The sequence below is a fragment of the Xenopus laevis genome, chromosome 1L (assembly GCF_017654675.1).
Source record: "Xenopus laevis strain J_2021 chromosome 1L, Xenopus_laevis_v10.1, whole genome shotgun sequence".
NCBI classification, from domain to species: Eukaryota; Metazoa; Chordata; class Amphibia; order Anura; family Pipidae; genus Xenopus; species Xenopus laevis.
This window is the reverse complement of record NC_054371.1, coordinates 160864689-160879780: the sequence shown is the minus strand read 5'-3', so window position 1 is coordinate 160879780 and position 15092 is coordinate 160864689. Positions and strand designations below refer to the sequence as shown.

Genomic DNA, 15092 nt, shown 5'->3' with positions numbered 1-15092 from the left:
TACTTTATTGTCTTGCTGTACAGTGCTTTGCCCACAAATAAAAATATTCATACATAGTCATATATACATATGTACCAGTAGACCTCCAGGCTTGCATTTATGAAATACTTTAACCAAAAACAATTATTTTAAAATATAACTGTTTGATATTGTGGATTCATGTTTTGGTCTTAAACATACAGATCCATAGCAACAAACGCTTCTTCATAGGACCACTCAACAGTGCAAAACTCGTTATTTGGGAGAAGCCCTGGCTTAATAGAGTGCTGTTTGGTATAATAATATTGATATAATGTTTTGCTAATAATGTGTACCTTATAAATGTTTTATGTGTGGAACTGCTATGTGTTACTCTGTTTAAGATACTTCATCAAAGTTTTCTATGTCCTGTATATTATTAGCAGGTATATTTGGAATATCTGAGACATAAAGTATTTTTGATTCTAATTTATACACAGGAGATTACTTACAGACACAGTGTGGGATTCTTGATGTCCAGATGGGTGTCCCAGTCTCTCTGCTGTAGCAGGTTAGTAGAGAGCTTCCTTCTAGCACAAAGCCTGTGTTGCAGGTATATTGAATAGTGGTTCCAATGAGCAGAACTGGATCCGAGATTAAACGAGTGGAGTGCTCCACCTCTCCAGGATCAGTGCAGTACATGACTATAACAGAAAGGGAATTGATCAAAGGTGGCATAGAACTGGAGTCACGAGTAAAGATTCCACCATCTTAATAGTTGACTATAATTGCCATGTTTTTCCTTCAATCATTATTAAATCAAGAATTCCTAGCCTATCAATGCATGTATCTACCAAAAGCAAGCGTTTTTCCAATAAACATAAATATATGAGTGTGAAGTGGTGTATGGCCAAAATATCATTAGATCTCTTTGTTCTTTACTTTGCCTACAAGTAGCAGAGGTACACAGACACACACACACACACACACACACACACACACACACATATATATATATATATATATATATATATATAAATATACTACATCCTTGAAAATAAATGAGAATTTTTACATGGGAGTGCCGGATTTCTTGAATACAATGTTATATATATATATCTTGTAATGGATGCCAGCACTCACGAAAAAAAGGATCCCTGGGTGCAGTCCTCAAAATATCAATATTATATTAGTCCGCAGAAGTCGCACTCACGGGTCTTATGGAAAATCAAAAAGGTTTTATATATATATATATATATATATATATATATATATATATATATATATGAAAAAGATCTGACTGGTTGGTGTGTCTGTATTTCTAAATGAGCTACCCTGTCACTAGAATAAAATTTTGTTTCATTTAAAAAGTAAAATTAAACTACACTGGGAAAAACTGATATTTCCTCAGTATAACATATCTTGGTTTAAAAGAAATACTTTGCAGGGTGCCGTATCGTAGTAAACACTTACTTTTCTCACAAAATGGGGGATCACTGCTCCAGCTAAGATCCCATTGGCAGGTCAGGGTTTCACTTCCCACAATATCATAACCCGGGTCACACTGATAGGTGATCTTGGCCCCTCTGACCAAGTCTGTGTGGGATGTGGTTTTCCATCCATTTTGAATCTCAGGTAGGTCTGAGCAAGAGTCGTTTCTGGACACCTCTAAATGTCAGAGAAAAGAAATGTTTGCCTCCATTCTGCACCAGGGACCATCTCATCAGTTTAATATAAAATGATTTGTTTATGTAAAAGACTTCTGTAATATTGTGTCCCGAAACTATTCCATACTTTCATACGTCACGCACTATAGTATAATGGACACGGACTGTGACATAATTAAGACTAATTAATTTAATTTACATTATCCTTAAATCTGTAATAACAGTTAATTAACACCCATTGATTAGTAGATTGTAAGCGTGAACATTATTTCCATTACTTTTTCTCACATTTAATTAACTCAGAAATATCCAGCTTGTGGTTTTTCAGCTAATTCCATATGCTTCTAGATAAGATACAGTGTACCGGAGATTCATGTTTCTTAATCTGTACACAATGAAATCTCCCGGTTTAGAATATTCTGTTTCCCCTCCAACTCCTTTGTGATCTCAAATACACTGGCAAGTAAGAGATAATGCTAGAGATAGGAGAATGAATACAAGTTTTAAAACTCTATGAATATTAGTGGCTAACCATTGACAAAGGCATTTGCAAATACACAGCTGAATAAAGAGAATTCAGTGAGAAAAAACGATCTTGTGGTTTATCACGTAAAATCTCATGGATAAGATTCAATTCAGGAGAAATAACTTTTCTTCAAATTCAGTTCCAGTTTCTTCCCATAGCCTTCAATAGAGTTTTCACCTGATAAACTGTGAGATATGTTTTTCTGAATTGAATCACGTCCATGAGTTTTCACGTGATAAACCTTTTTTCTCACTGACTTGAATCTGGCCCATTATATGAAACATTCTCCAAAATAATTCAGAAAATGTCAAAGAATAATCAGAATGCATGGATTCATTTTATGGTCTCAGATTTAAATAGGTATGCTTTCTCTTCCATAATATGTGGCATTGCAAATGGCTGCTTAGCAGTAGCAGAACTAGCCATGGCCGTGTCTAGGTGAAGAATTGTCCTCCCGACATATGTGTCAAAAACTTTCCAGCCCTGCCAACTGAAATAAGCTTTATTGTGGCTCTAGTGGACCCCAAGGGCCCCATTGTGCAGGCTCAGGTGAGATCACACCCCCTGCACTCCTGATAGTTACGTCACTGCTGACTAGGTCAGAGTGTTTGATGAAGGAACAGGGTGAAAACAACAAGAGTGAAAGTGAAAGACAAGAGAAGTATTTTGGAAAGGTTTCTCTTCCTGTTTTATCTAGCCACTTAGGGCAAGGCCAGAAGTGGCATTTTTACGTTGCGTTTTTAAAAAAGAACAGCCAGGTGTAAATACACCATTGAAACCACATGCGACCGTCAACATGCGTTTTTCATGCGTTTTTCAGCACATAGGATTCTTTTCCCAACATTCACTTCTCATTGTTTTCATTGTTCTCATTGAGAATTTGGACGCCATATTTAAAATAATCTGTGTATTTACGCAAAGTGTGGTTTCAGACGTTCAGGTCGCATAGAGTCTATTGATTTGGTAGTTCTGTGGCGGATTTCAGCTTGCAAGCGCCCTGTGTGAATTGCCATAGTGCGTTTTCCATTAGATTCAGTGGTAGTGCAGTTTATGCGTATTTACGCCAGGCTGTTCTTTTTTAAAAAAGCAACGTAAAAACGCAGCAAAAACGCCACGTCTGGCCTTGCCCTTAGTATAGCAGCAGTTGATAGCTGATTAAAGGGATCCTGTCATTGGAAAACATGTTTTTTTTCAAAACGCAACAGTTAATAGTGCTACTCCAACAGAATTCTGCACTGAAATCCATTTCTCAAAAGAGCAAACAGATTTTTTTATATTCAATTTTGAAATCTGACATGGGGCTAGAAATTTTGTCAATTTCCCAGCTGCCCCCAGTCATGTGACTTGTGCCTGCACTTTAGGAGAGAAATGCTTTCTGGCAGGCTGCTGTTTTTCCTTCTCAGTGTAACTGAAGGAGTCTCAGTGGGACATGGGTTTTTACTATTGAGTACTGTTCTTAGATCTACCAGGCAGCTGTTATCTTGTGTTAGGGAGCTGCTATCTGGTTACCTTCCCATTGTTCTTTTGTTTGGCTGCTGGGGGGAAAAAGGGAGGGGGTGATATCACTTCAGCAGTAAAAAGTGATTGAAGTTTATCAGAGCACAAGTCGCATGACTTGGGGCAGCTGGGAAATTGATAATATGTCTAGCCCCAGGTCAGATGTCAAAATGGAAAAATCGGTTTGAATTTTTTTTTTCCCATGACAGTATCCCTTTAAATACGTACTGTATACTCCCATAAATGTATTTTTAATGATCCTCTGCTTTTGGGCATATTCACATTCTTATAATATAGTAAAGGTCTAATTTGTGATGTTACATTGTTATTTTTCTTTTTTTTTTACCAAAGATATCAGTAAATGCTTAGCTAGCCTTTGAAACATTTCATTGTGGGGAAAACACATAACAATAAAGCATTTTGGTTAATTTCAGGTACAGCTGTAAAAAATGGTTGAACAGACGTCAAATATTTTGGAATGTAGTTTTTGCCAAACACATACATTTGGTGACTGGTTCATTTATTCATCTCTACCCTATGCATCTTGTATCAATGTTTTGATGTTAATCTTAAATTTAATGCTATATGAACAGGAGGACCCCGAAAATATAAATTTGTTTCTCAAACCCTTATGCAATTGAACCATGGTTGATTCACCAAAATTAAATACCTAAATGAATAATAATTCTGTATTGTTTGTTTTGAAATTGGACTAGTCTGTTTTTCAGGTACATATATGTAGGGGTCAAACTGATTAGATGGATCAGCTCAGTTTGCTCATCCACGTATATAACAATGTTCCACAACATTTATGTATGTGTAGTCAGTTCCTTCTATGACATATGTGCAGGTTTTTGTACAGCCACAGACTATTATACCATAAACTTTAAAGTTAATTCCATTTATGTTGAAATCTTTGTTCTTATAGACTTATTTTTTTTCTTTGACTGTTTTTGGCATTTCTGAGTTTGTTACATTTAAGTAAAAAATAACTATCATTGGCTAATGGTGGCTTATGGTTAGTTATATAGAGCTGTGGCAGGACAATTCTACTTAATTTATACAGTATGACGACAGTTATATTACTGTATCCCCTTCATTACTAAGCTTAAAGGAGAAACAAACCCTTAATAAAAAAAACACTACCCCACATAGACCCCCCCTCCCCCCAGCCTAGCTGCCCCCCGGGCAAATGCCCCTAACTCTTTACTTAGCCCTCCATGCAGATTCTGTTCACTGGAGTTCACGGGCGCTTTATTCTACTCTTCAGTAATCCTAGGAATGAGACTGGCGAATTGTGCAGTTGGAGCAATTTTCTGCGCATGCACTGAAACTCACAAAAATTGCTGAAGCGCCTGAAGATGGCTGAAGATGGCGCCTGTGAACTCCTCTGGACAGAATCTGTATGGAGCGGTAAGTTAAGAGATAGTGGCATTTGCCCGGGGGGTGGGCAGCTACGCTGGGGGGGAGGATGTCTATGTAGGGTAGGGGGGTAGGGTTTTTTTTAATCAAGGGTTTGTTTCTCCTTTAAGTGTCTGGCAATAAAGGCATTTCTCCTTTTTACTGGTGTATTAATTACCTTGCACTCTTTTACTGTTGATTTAAGATGTAATTGGCTGCTATGAATTGCAGGGACTACCTTGTCCAATTATGCACAAAACCTTGACACTTGGGAATGCATATAATAAGGGGTATATTTCTAACTAATGGGGTTTTGTAGTAAAAGGCAGTATGATTGCCCAGGAGCAATTCAGAGCAACCAATTGGCAGGTAGCATTTCCTGGTCACCTGTTTAAAAGCAAACATTGTTATTAGTTGCTATGGGATAATGCACCTTTATGTTATAAAATACACTAATCCCCATTTGTAATGGGATTAGGTTTGATCAGGAGCATTAACCCATCAATGCAGATAGCATTTACTGGTCACCTGTTGATAAGTAAACATCTTATTGGTTGGTATGGATTACTGCTCCTGGGAAAACTTTTTGCCTTTTATTACATATGGGGATTAGTGTTTAGATCTGGAAACCTGGTGCGCTTTGTGACTGTACTTTTTATCAGCTGAGCTCCCTGTGAGTTTTATAATGCTCACACACAAAGCAAACGTTACTTGACATTACACAGCTGCCTTACCCCCAACTACTCAAGTGTTTAAGAGAGAAAGAGAAATCTTTTGAAAGGAGAAGGTTAACAATGACTTTAAACATGTTTAAATCAACTTTAATTTTACTTATGTATCTTAATTAAATTCACTGAACCACAGCTAAACAAATTTAAAAGGTGGATTACAAAATTTTTCAAACAGGAAAGGAAACACATTGTACTGAAATATCTTGAAGTACACTGTTTTAAATAACCATTCAACTTTGATTGAATACATTGCAAAATATTAACTTCTATGGGGTTTAAAGGAATAGTTCAGTATAAAAATAAAAACTGGGTAAATAGATAGGCTGTACAAAATAAAAAAATGTTTCTAATATAGTTATTTAGCAAAAAATGTAATCTATAAAGGCTGGAGTGACTGAATGTCTAGCATAAGGCCAGAAGACTACTTCCTGCTTTGCAGTTCTCTTGGTTTCCACTGATTGGTTATCGGGCAGTAACCAATCAGTGACTTGAGGGAGGGCCACATGGGTCATAAACATTTCTTTTGAATCTGAGCTGCATGCTAAGGATCAATTGCAAACTCACTAAACAGTTATGTCCCATGTGCCCCCCCCCCGTAAAGTCACTGACTAACTCAGAGTTAGAGAGCTGAAAAGTGTTTTCTGGCTATTATGTTAGACATCCAGTCACTCCAGCCTTTATAGAATATACATTTTTGGCTAACTATATTAGAAACTTTTTTTTATTTTGCACAGCCTATCTATTTACCCAGTTTTTATTTTTACACTGAACTGTTCCTTTAAGGGAATATTTAAAGAACTACATTCAGTAGTTTAATCTAAAAGAGTGGTTTATGGAACCAGTCTCATTCTCCTTCAACTAATTATCTACAATTGCCATTACAATGTTATCACTTACAAGATACACATTGTAGCTAACTAAATAATGAAATAATGCATTCACCTTTATTTTATATAGATAGATAGAACATAGACCATAGCAAGATAATCTTCACAATCACAATAGCATAATACCTACTTTTTTTGTGCTAATTGCATTCTGTTTTTTAAGTCAATGTTTATAATCAAATTAAAAGTATATGAATAATAATTGAGTATTAATTTATGTGTATTTATTTTATATATGAGGACCGCCATGACAGGTATCATAAAAAGGGACAAGCAATGTGTTTAGGGATTTAAACTACTGAGTGCTTGAAGGCACCTTAAAGGGGAACTATGAAAATGTAATATTAGCTTCATCATACTGAAATAAGAAACTTTCTAAATACAATCAATTAAAAATTCTGAAATAATCAAGTTTATCTTCACAATTCCTCTCTCGGCATCTGTGTCTCTTCATTCTGTCTTCATTCAGGAGTTGGGTGTCAGATGAATGATCCAATATTCTTATAGGGGGGTTCCTTTTGCCTAGAAGATGTATTAGAGCTCAATCTATTAAAATCATGAGAAATCCTGCCTCTCTCTACATGCATCTTTTGTGAAAATGACAGTTATTTTTTTAGGTTTCTTTTGTACTGGAATCAGTTTTTTGAGTGACCTCGAATACATCTGCTAAGAAAGGGAGGCCCCCCCCCATAAGATATATTGGATCATTCAATTGACACTGAACTGCTGCATGAAGACAGAATGAAGGGAAACAGATGCTGAGAGAGGGATAGTGAATACCGACTTGATTATTTCAGAAACAATGCAGAATTATTTTTATTTAATTAATTTAACCGAGGAAGTTTTTTATTTTAGTACGAGGAAGCTTTTATTAAATTTTCATTTTCTCGATAGTTCCCCTTTAACAATTCAAAAGCCAGGACTGCTGTATGAGTCAGTTCAGAATGGTTTTAGCCTGCCTTCTGCCAATAAGCGCTCACAGAATGAACTGTTCTGCTAAAAAGAGATTGCTATCAGTTAAAAATGACCTTTAGGTGTCATGGAGGCAGCCATATGTATACATAGACATGCATGGAAAAAGTACACAAAATTGATCTCCTTTAACCTTTTAAGTGTTGTAAATTGTAAAATCTATGGCACTGACCATAAATAAATGATGATGCCAATACCTGAACTCTTTGTAATTGGGTGTCCCCAATGTTAAATTGGGGACACCCCAGTATTTGAACTTCAGGTATTGGCATCATCATTTATTTATGAGATACTTGCACTGGCAAAGGAAGTGGCCAGCACCAATACCTCCATCCCCTTTTAAAAACTGACATGTATGTACCAATACCCAAAATTCGATGTTTCTGGGTTCAAATGCATTGCTTAGAAAGGTGTGGTGTTGATCCCAGCCACTACAGTTGCCACTTAAAAGGGTTTAAAGAACAAGCACAACCTTTGAGTAACACTAACCACAATTCTGTCATGTCAGCCTTCTGCTAAAATAACATATACACCTTCCATAGCAGTTTTATATTTTAAAAACACAACACACCATTTACAATGTATAATCTACAATACCTGCACCTGGGACAAACATATTGATTGGAAGAGTATGAAACATGTGAGCATATGAAGTCCAACAAGTTAAGAAAATAATGCTGTCTGGTTCCTAGAGTTATCAACCCTAGCAAGCAGGTAAGCAGCAGTTTAAAAAACCTGTTGAAACCTGATCCTGTTACGTACTAAATCCTTGCATGGAGATCAATTAAATGTTACAGGAAAAGCAGAAATTTATAAACAGAAACAATGCAAAGGGCCAATGGCACACGCAGCAGTTTTCTTCTCATGGAGAAACCCATGATTCTGCCACCTTCCACCCCATATGTCTGCATATTGACAGAAATAGAATCCACCTGTGTCTGCACACATTGGGAACATTATGACCCAAAGAAAATTACATGTGCATGTTCAGACTGCAATCCACCCCATGGGCACAATGACAGCTAGATTCCAGTGGTGTCAAATAAGGGGTAGAAGGGAACCAGCCTTGCTTAAATTTAGTACGCAATACTCAATAATTCTATCTAGAAGAAGGCTTTCAAAGTAATACCAGTTTCATGAATGTATTTTTCCTCAAATTGTTTATGGCATATTAGAGCTGGTTTCACATCAGTAGGTGTAGAAAGGGGGAAAAGTGTGTGCTAGTGAAAGGCTAGATATATCAGTTATCATATTATTAAAAAAAAAAGACTTCAGCTGCTCATGCCACATAGCTCTGCACAAAAAGTATAACCTTAGCTATACATTTTCCTCCTTGCAAAGGTTTATTTAGTAGAATAACTAATTTATAGGCCACCTATATAGTTTATGATAAATCCTTGTCCTTTTCCAAAGATCAGCCCAGCAGGGTCCGAGTGGAACTGGATTGACATGTCAGGGGAGGAGGAGTATAGTTTCTGCGGGCCGCTGTTTCCAACAAACTGTCCCAAAATCTTTGATGTGATCTCATCTCCATCATAAATGGTCAGAATGTCATTGTTACTCAGGTTCAACCTAGAAAAGAGAAGCACACGGTTGTTGAATCTGCAGGCACCATAGTAGGCACACATTACCATTCTGTATTAGTATTAGTACCATTAGTATTGTCCAAAGTAATTAGGTATCTATCTTTAAAAAGGGGAAAATTAAGAATCAATGTTATTTTAAGCACAGCCTACATACATAGCATTGAATTCATGCTAAATTGCACTTTTTTTTAATTTGTTTATTATTGCATTCTCCTTTCTTTATGTTTGTCCAGCCTCAGTCTGCCTTAAACCTACTCGATCCCTGTACTTTTAAAAGTATTTCCCTTTCATTTGAATAGTATAAATATTAATGGCAATGGCAAACCATGTGTTTCAGTCACCACTTTTGTACAAGGTCTTCTCCACAATCATTCTTTTCTCATCCTAAAGTCTCCAGCCAAGGTAATAAGCCTATTATAATAGACCACCAGGGGTCTAGACATGAAGTTTATAATGAGGAGAATGAACATATAATTGTCAAAGAAAGGAAAAAGATAACTACAGGAATATATCTCTAAAATTTGCTCAAAGCATGCACAGCTCTTCATCTGCAACACTCACAATCCATCAAAAATATTTTAATATTAAGGGGCATTTTTATTAGATGTCGAGTTATATTTAAATAAAAAAATTGATTTTACAAGGGTATTTTTCAGTCAAAGCTCGAATTTTCAGGTTGAAAAAAAAGGATTTTTTTTTGAGTTTTTGTAAAGAAAACATAAATTTTTCGAGATTTATTATCCCCCAAAGCTGGAAATAGCTCGAATCCAAAAATGCTCCAGCTAAAATCCGTTGAGGTCATGTAGAAGTCAATGGCAGAGGTCCCTTGAACCATTTAAAGGACAAGGAAAGTCTAAAATAGAATAAGGCTAGAAATGCTGTATTTTGTATACTAAACATAAGAATGAACTTACTGCACCACAAAGCCTAATCAAACAAATGATTTATGCTTTCAAATTTGGCCACGGGGCTGTCATCTGTCACCTGACCCTGCACATGCTCAGTGTGGGCTGCTTAGGGATCGTCATAAACAAAGCTGCTTCAATTCTGCATGGCTAGTAAGTAAGGCGGGGGCTCCCCCTGCTGTTCATAAGTACGATTGTTTCCCTGCTCAGCAGTAAGGGACCATCTGACAATTCCTGTCCACAGCAGTAAATGAAGGGAGAATTTCACTGCGTACAGTCAGGTTTCTTATAAAAAAACACATTTTTTAATTAAAGTATATTGGAGATAGGTTTCTTTTTCATTAAAGAAAGTAAAAATTGGATTTTATTTTATTTTTTATCCTTGTCCTTTAAAGATGTGAATATCCTTCATGATATGATGTTGGAAAACCTGATTGATTTGTTTTCAGGCTGTTCAACTCAAATTCACTGCTTCAACTTTTTTCTTAAATAGGAACAAAATCCACTTGTAAGTTCATTTAAGGTATAAAAAAAACCTCACAAAGCTATAAAATTCGACCTTTGATTCTTTTTTCTTTTTTTAAATGGCGTGGAAATGAGGACTTGTTCACTGCAAATCTCATTTTAAAATGCAGCAATGTCATGTTTTGGAAAATACTGCTGTTTCAGGGTTAAATGATCTACAAAACCTTTAAAAAAGTCTGGTTAGATTTTGTGCTTACATTGACAGCACTCTGGACTGAGGCAGAGAATTGTACCTCCGTAAATTAAGTTTCAGCTTAGTTGCAATATGGTACACTGAAAAATAGACAGAATGTTTGCATGCAGCTTACATGAAATATTTTATCACAATCAATATGAAAACTTGCTTTCTGTGTGCATCTAAAGGAGGTGGTGTTAAGTGAAGAGCAATAGTATCACCGTGACTTGAGTGCATAACCAAGGAAAATGGGAGAGAGGTCATGTCAGGGCTACCCATATATTATTTATATGGATCACACAGTACATTCACAAATGCTATGCCTAAATCAACACAGCACAACCACCTTTTAAATGGTAAAACCAGGCATTTGCTTTGGAAAAGCAAAAAAACCTGCTATTTTTATGTCTGAAAACAAGGCTGATAGCTAGACCTGATCATTTTTACTCAAAGGAAAACTATACCCCAATATGTAGGTCTCTATAAACATACATTGCATAAAACAGCCCATATGTAAAACCCTGCTTGATCTAAATAAACCATATTCATAAAAATATACTTTCCTTGCAGTATGTGCCATTGGGTAATCCTAAATAGAAAATTGCCATTTTAAAAAGTAAGGCCACCCCCTGGGATTGTACACTTCACGGTGCATACAAACAAACTAAAGGCACTCATACATGCTACAGTCACATGAGCCAATTAATGGACAAAGTTCTGTCTTCTGCTTCCACACGTCTTCCTCTTACCGTTAGAGCTGCATTATTTCTGAAGCATCAATTTTTTTTTCTGTAGCTCAAAATTTCATAGAAATAAAAAAGTATTTTTTCACAATTATATCTTAAAAATATTTAAGTTCAGACTCTATAGTACTCTGCCTAAGGAGGAGTACTGTGGGGTCTGTACATACTGTATGTATTTTTAAGAAGTAATTTTTAAATTTGGATTTTGCCCTTTGGTTCTGTGGGCTTTGTGCGATAATAAAACTACACACTTGCAAAGACTCTCCAGACTTTTTTGTTATTTCATGTTACTGAGGTGGAGATGGCTACTCCATTGGTCTGTGGAAGAGTCTGATTTACTAAAGCTACTGGTGGATCACTGAGGAATAAATTTCTAGTTTTCTGTGGGCTTATCCTGTTGTTCTTTGGCCTTTGATTGGCCTGATACTGTATGTTTCCCACTATTAAGAATATTTTGGTTGTGCTGCATTATTTCTAGTCAGATGGTCTTTGAGGGAGCACACAGACTATCAGGAAATGGTGGCTCAGTGTACGAGATGTAAAAGGGCAATATTTACTGATATCTATCAAGATTCTTTTATAGGCCACTAAGGGGGTTATTTACTAAAACCCAAATTAATCAAAACATTTTATTAAAAAAAGGTGACCGAGCTACCTTCCATAAATTGAACTCATTGATCAATCATTTTTCTTCAAAAATTCGTAGTGAAAAAACGATGTGACAAAATCGAGTGTAGATTTGTATCGTGCAATTGATGGTCCAAATTATCGAATTATTGATCAAATTGTCTATGTGAAAACACAACACACTGACTTTATCGTATTATCTACAGCCGCATCACTGTGTCAAAAAACAACTGCCATTGGCTTCTACATGACCTTGACAGGTTTGAGATGGATACGGATTTTTAGCAGCTTTGGATTATAATAAATCTCTAAAAATTTGAGAATTTATTTTTCCATTAGAAATGTAAGTTTCCCTGTAAAAACCTTGACCAGACATTTGATATAAACTATCAGTTGGTTAAGTATTCATTCTGGGGGTATATTTATTACTATTTATTAGTAGCCTTCAGTGCAAAGGAACATCCTTTTGTAGGGCTCTATAACTCTATGCATTGGAATCACCATGACTGTATTCTCAATGAAGCACTGGATCCAACCTTTCCTTTTTGCTGGTTTAAATGACCCTATTCATTTAGAGATTTGCAGAGCAGACAATGGTAATCAAGCTAATCAAAAATCTATAGAAATGTAATTGTGTAACCTGCACAGCCTGAAAGTCCTTCAGTAGACATCATGTAATGCTGACAAATAATCTTTTTAGAATGCCCATGGGGCTCAATATTTTCTAGAGTGCTTTTGTCTTCACACACAGCTTTTAATTAATTATTCTGTAGCTAAATATGCAAACTGTACAACAACTCATTGCAAAGCCCTGACAGTCATGACTAGTGGGTTCAAAAACTGCAAGTGAAGTTAATGGACAGTTTAATTAAAGTCTCAGGTTAGGTGTATACTGTGGTCCTGGAGTGTTTGGAGCATTAAATATAACAGTGATGAGTATATCAGAAACCACAGCTGAACTGATGTTTATTGGGTATTCATACTGTGTTTGCAGAAATGCAACAGAATGTAACACATTTCTTCAAAGAAACCTTATGCTTAGGGACGGGCGAATTTGACCCGTTTCGTTTCGCCAAAAATCCGCCCCCGGCAAAATGTCTTTGATGCCCATTTTAGTCTATGGGCGTCCAAATTTTTTTGACACGCATCTTTTTTTTTTGACGCACGCCGCTATACAAGTCTATGGGCGTCATTTCCACGGCGAAACAAGGCAAAAGAATTTGCCCATCCCTACTTATGCTTTTCAGTTACATACCTATTCTAGAAGTCTACCGGGTAACACACAAAACAACGGGCACTCACATCTGTGGTAAAAATGTAGATATATGTTGACAACGTTTTTTCTCAGTGCAGTAATCCATAGCAACCAATCAGTCATCTGCTTTTAGTATTTTACCTGCAGCAGACTGATAAATTGATAATTGGTGATTGGTTATTATGGATTTCCTGTATTAGTAAATGATAGGGGCAAATTTATCAAGGGTTCGAAGTGAAAATTAGATTTTTCATGGCCAAAACAGTGAAATTCAACTAGGAAACTGTTTAAATTCGATTTGAGCTTTTTTAAAAATTTGAATTAGATTTTCTAGATTTATCATACACTGTCCCTTTAAGAACTCAAATTCGACTATTCGCCACCTTAAACCTGTTGTTTAAGTCTATGGACGATGTCATGGGATCAATTTGGAGTTGTTTGCAGCCTTCCTGACATTCAATTTTTTTTTCGGAGAAAAAAATTCAAATCGAAATCAATTAGAATTCAATTCAAATTTTTGGGTCGATCCTATTCACCCAAGTTTGCCAAATTCGATTTTTTTAATAAATTGTAATTGGTCAAATTTCGAGTTCATGGGAGTTTATGGAGTTTTAAATACCTCACATGAACCCGAAATTTGACCCTTGATAAATCTGCCCCATAATGTCTAGCACAAATAGTATATTGCTTAGTTGTCTGATTTTGGTAGCTTGGTTGTAGCCTGTCTAGTACAACATAAGATTTCCTGAGTCAATATTGATGGTGTTGCAAATTGCTGCTCTCTGCCTTGTAAAAAAGTAGCAATCTCTATTGAATATTCTACCCAGTGGATCCTTTTCGGTACATTTTTTTTTAAACCTTTTTGGCTTATATGCAACTTTTGGGTGCAAGGTCAATGTTGAATCAGATGTATGAAGATGGACTAGCACTTCAGGCATATCATTTACCATGATTTATTGTATAAAATGCTGTATTCCACATCCCGTATATACTCGAGTATAAGCCAAGTTTTTCAGCACCAAAAATGTGCTGAAAAACTCTAACTCGGCTTATACTCGAGTCAGTACGCAAAACAGAGAGGCTGTGCTTCAGGAGAACAAATGGGTGTGTGAATGGAGCTGTGACGTGACATACAGGGGCAGCAGTAATTACCGTAGGCATGATACACAGCTCCTAGGAGTGAGCACCACGGAGAAAGCTACCGGTACTTCCGTCTTCACGCAGCTGCGCATGCGCATTAGAACGAAAAGCCGAACTTTAACTGTAAAGTCGAGTTTTTCGTTCAAATGTGCATGCGCCAGTACAGGGAAATGCGCAGCTGCGTGAAGACAGAAGTACCGTAGCTTTCTCAGTGGTGCTCACTCCTATAGGCCCGCCCTGGGTTTTTGTTAAGTCACTAAAATCACTTGGGGGTGCCTAACGTTTGGCACCCCAAGTGTCTCCAGCCTTTCCTTCTCATTTAAAGCCTCCATTTTGTGTTAGGAGCTGTGTACCATGCCTACGATAATTACTGCTGGCCGTGTATGTCGCTACAATCACTTGGGGATGCTTGGTAAGTTACTACAATCACTTGGGGATGCCTAACGTTTGGCACCCCCAAGTGTCTCCAGCCTTTCTTTCTCCTTTAAAGCCTCCAT

The 15092-nt window shown here is 36.6% G+C and overlaps 1 protein-coding gene across 1 annotated transcript in view; it reads right to left on the bottom strand.

The window, feature by feature from the left end:
* The window catches only part of sez6l.L (seizure related 6 homolog-like L homeolog), a 210807-nt gene that overhangs the window by 38065 nt on the left and 157650 nt on the right, over positions 1 to 15092 (bottom strand). The window contains exons 10-12 of the mRNA XM_041566129.1: positions 9015 to 9211; positions 1432 to 1626; positions 471 to 662 (exon numbers count right to left, since the gene is read on the bottom strand). Coding sequence (XP_041422063.1) covers positions 471 to 662; positions 1432 to 1626; positions 9015 to 9211 — 584 coding nt within the window. The remainder of the gene's footprint in view (positions 1 to 470; positions 663 to 1431; positions 1627 to 9014; positions 9212 to 15092) is intronic.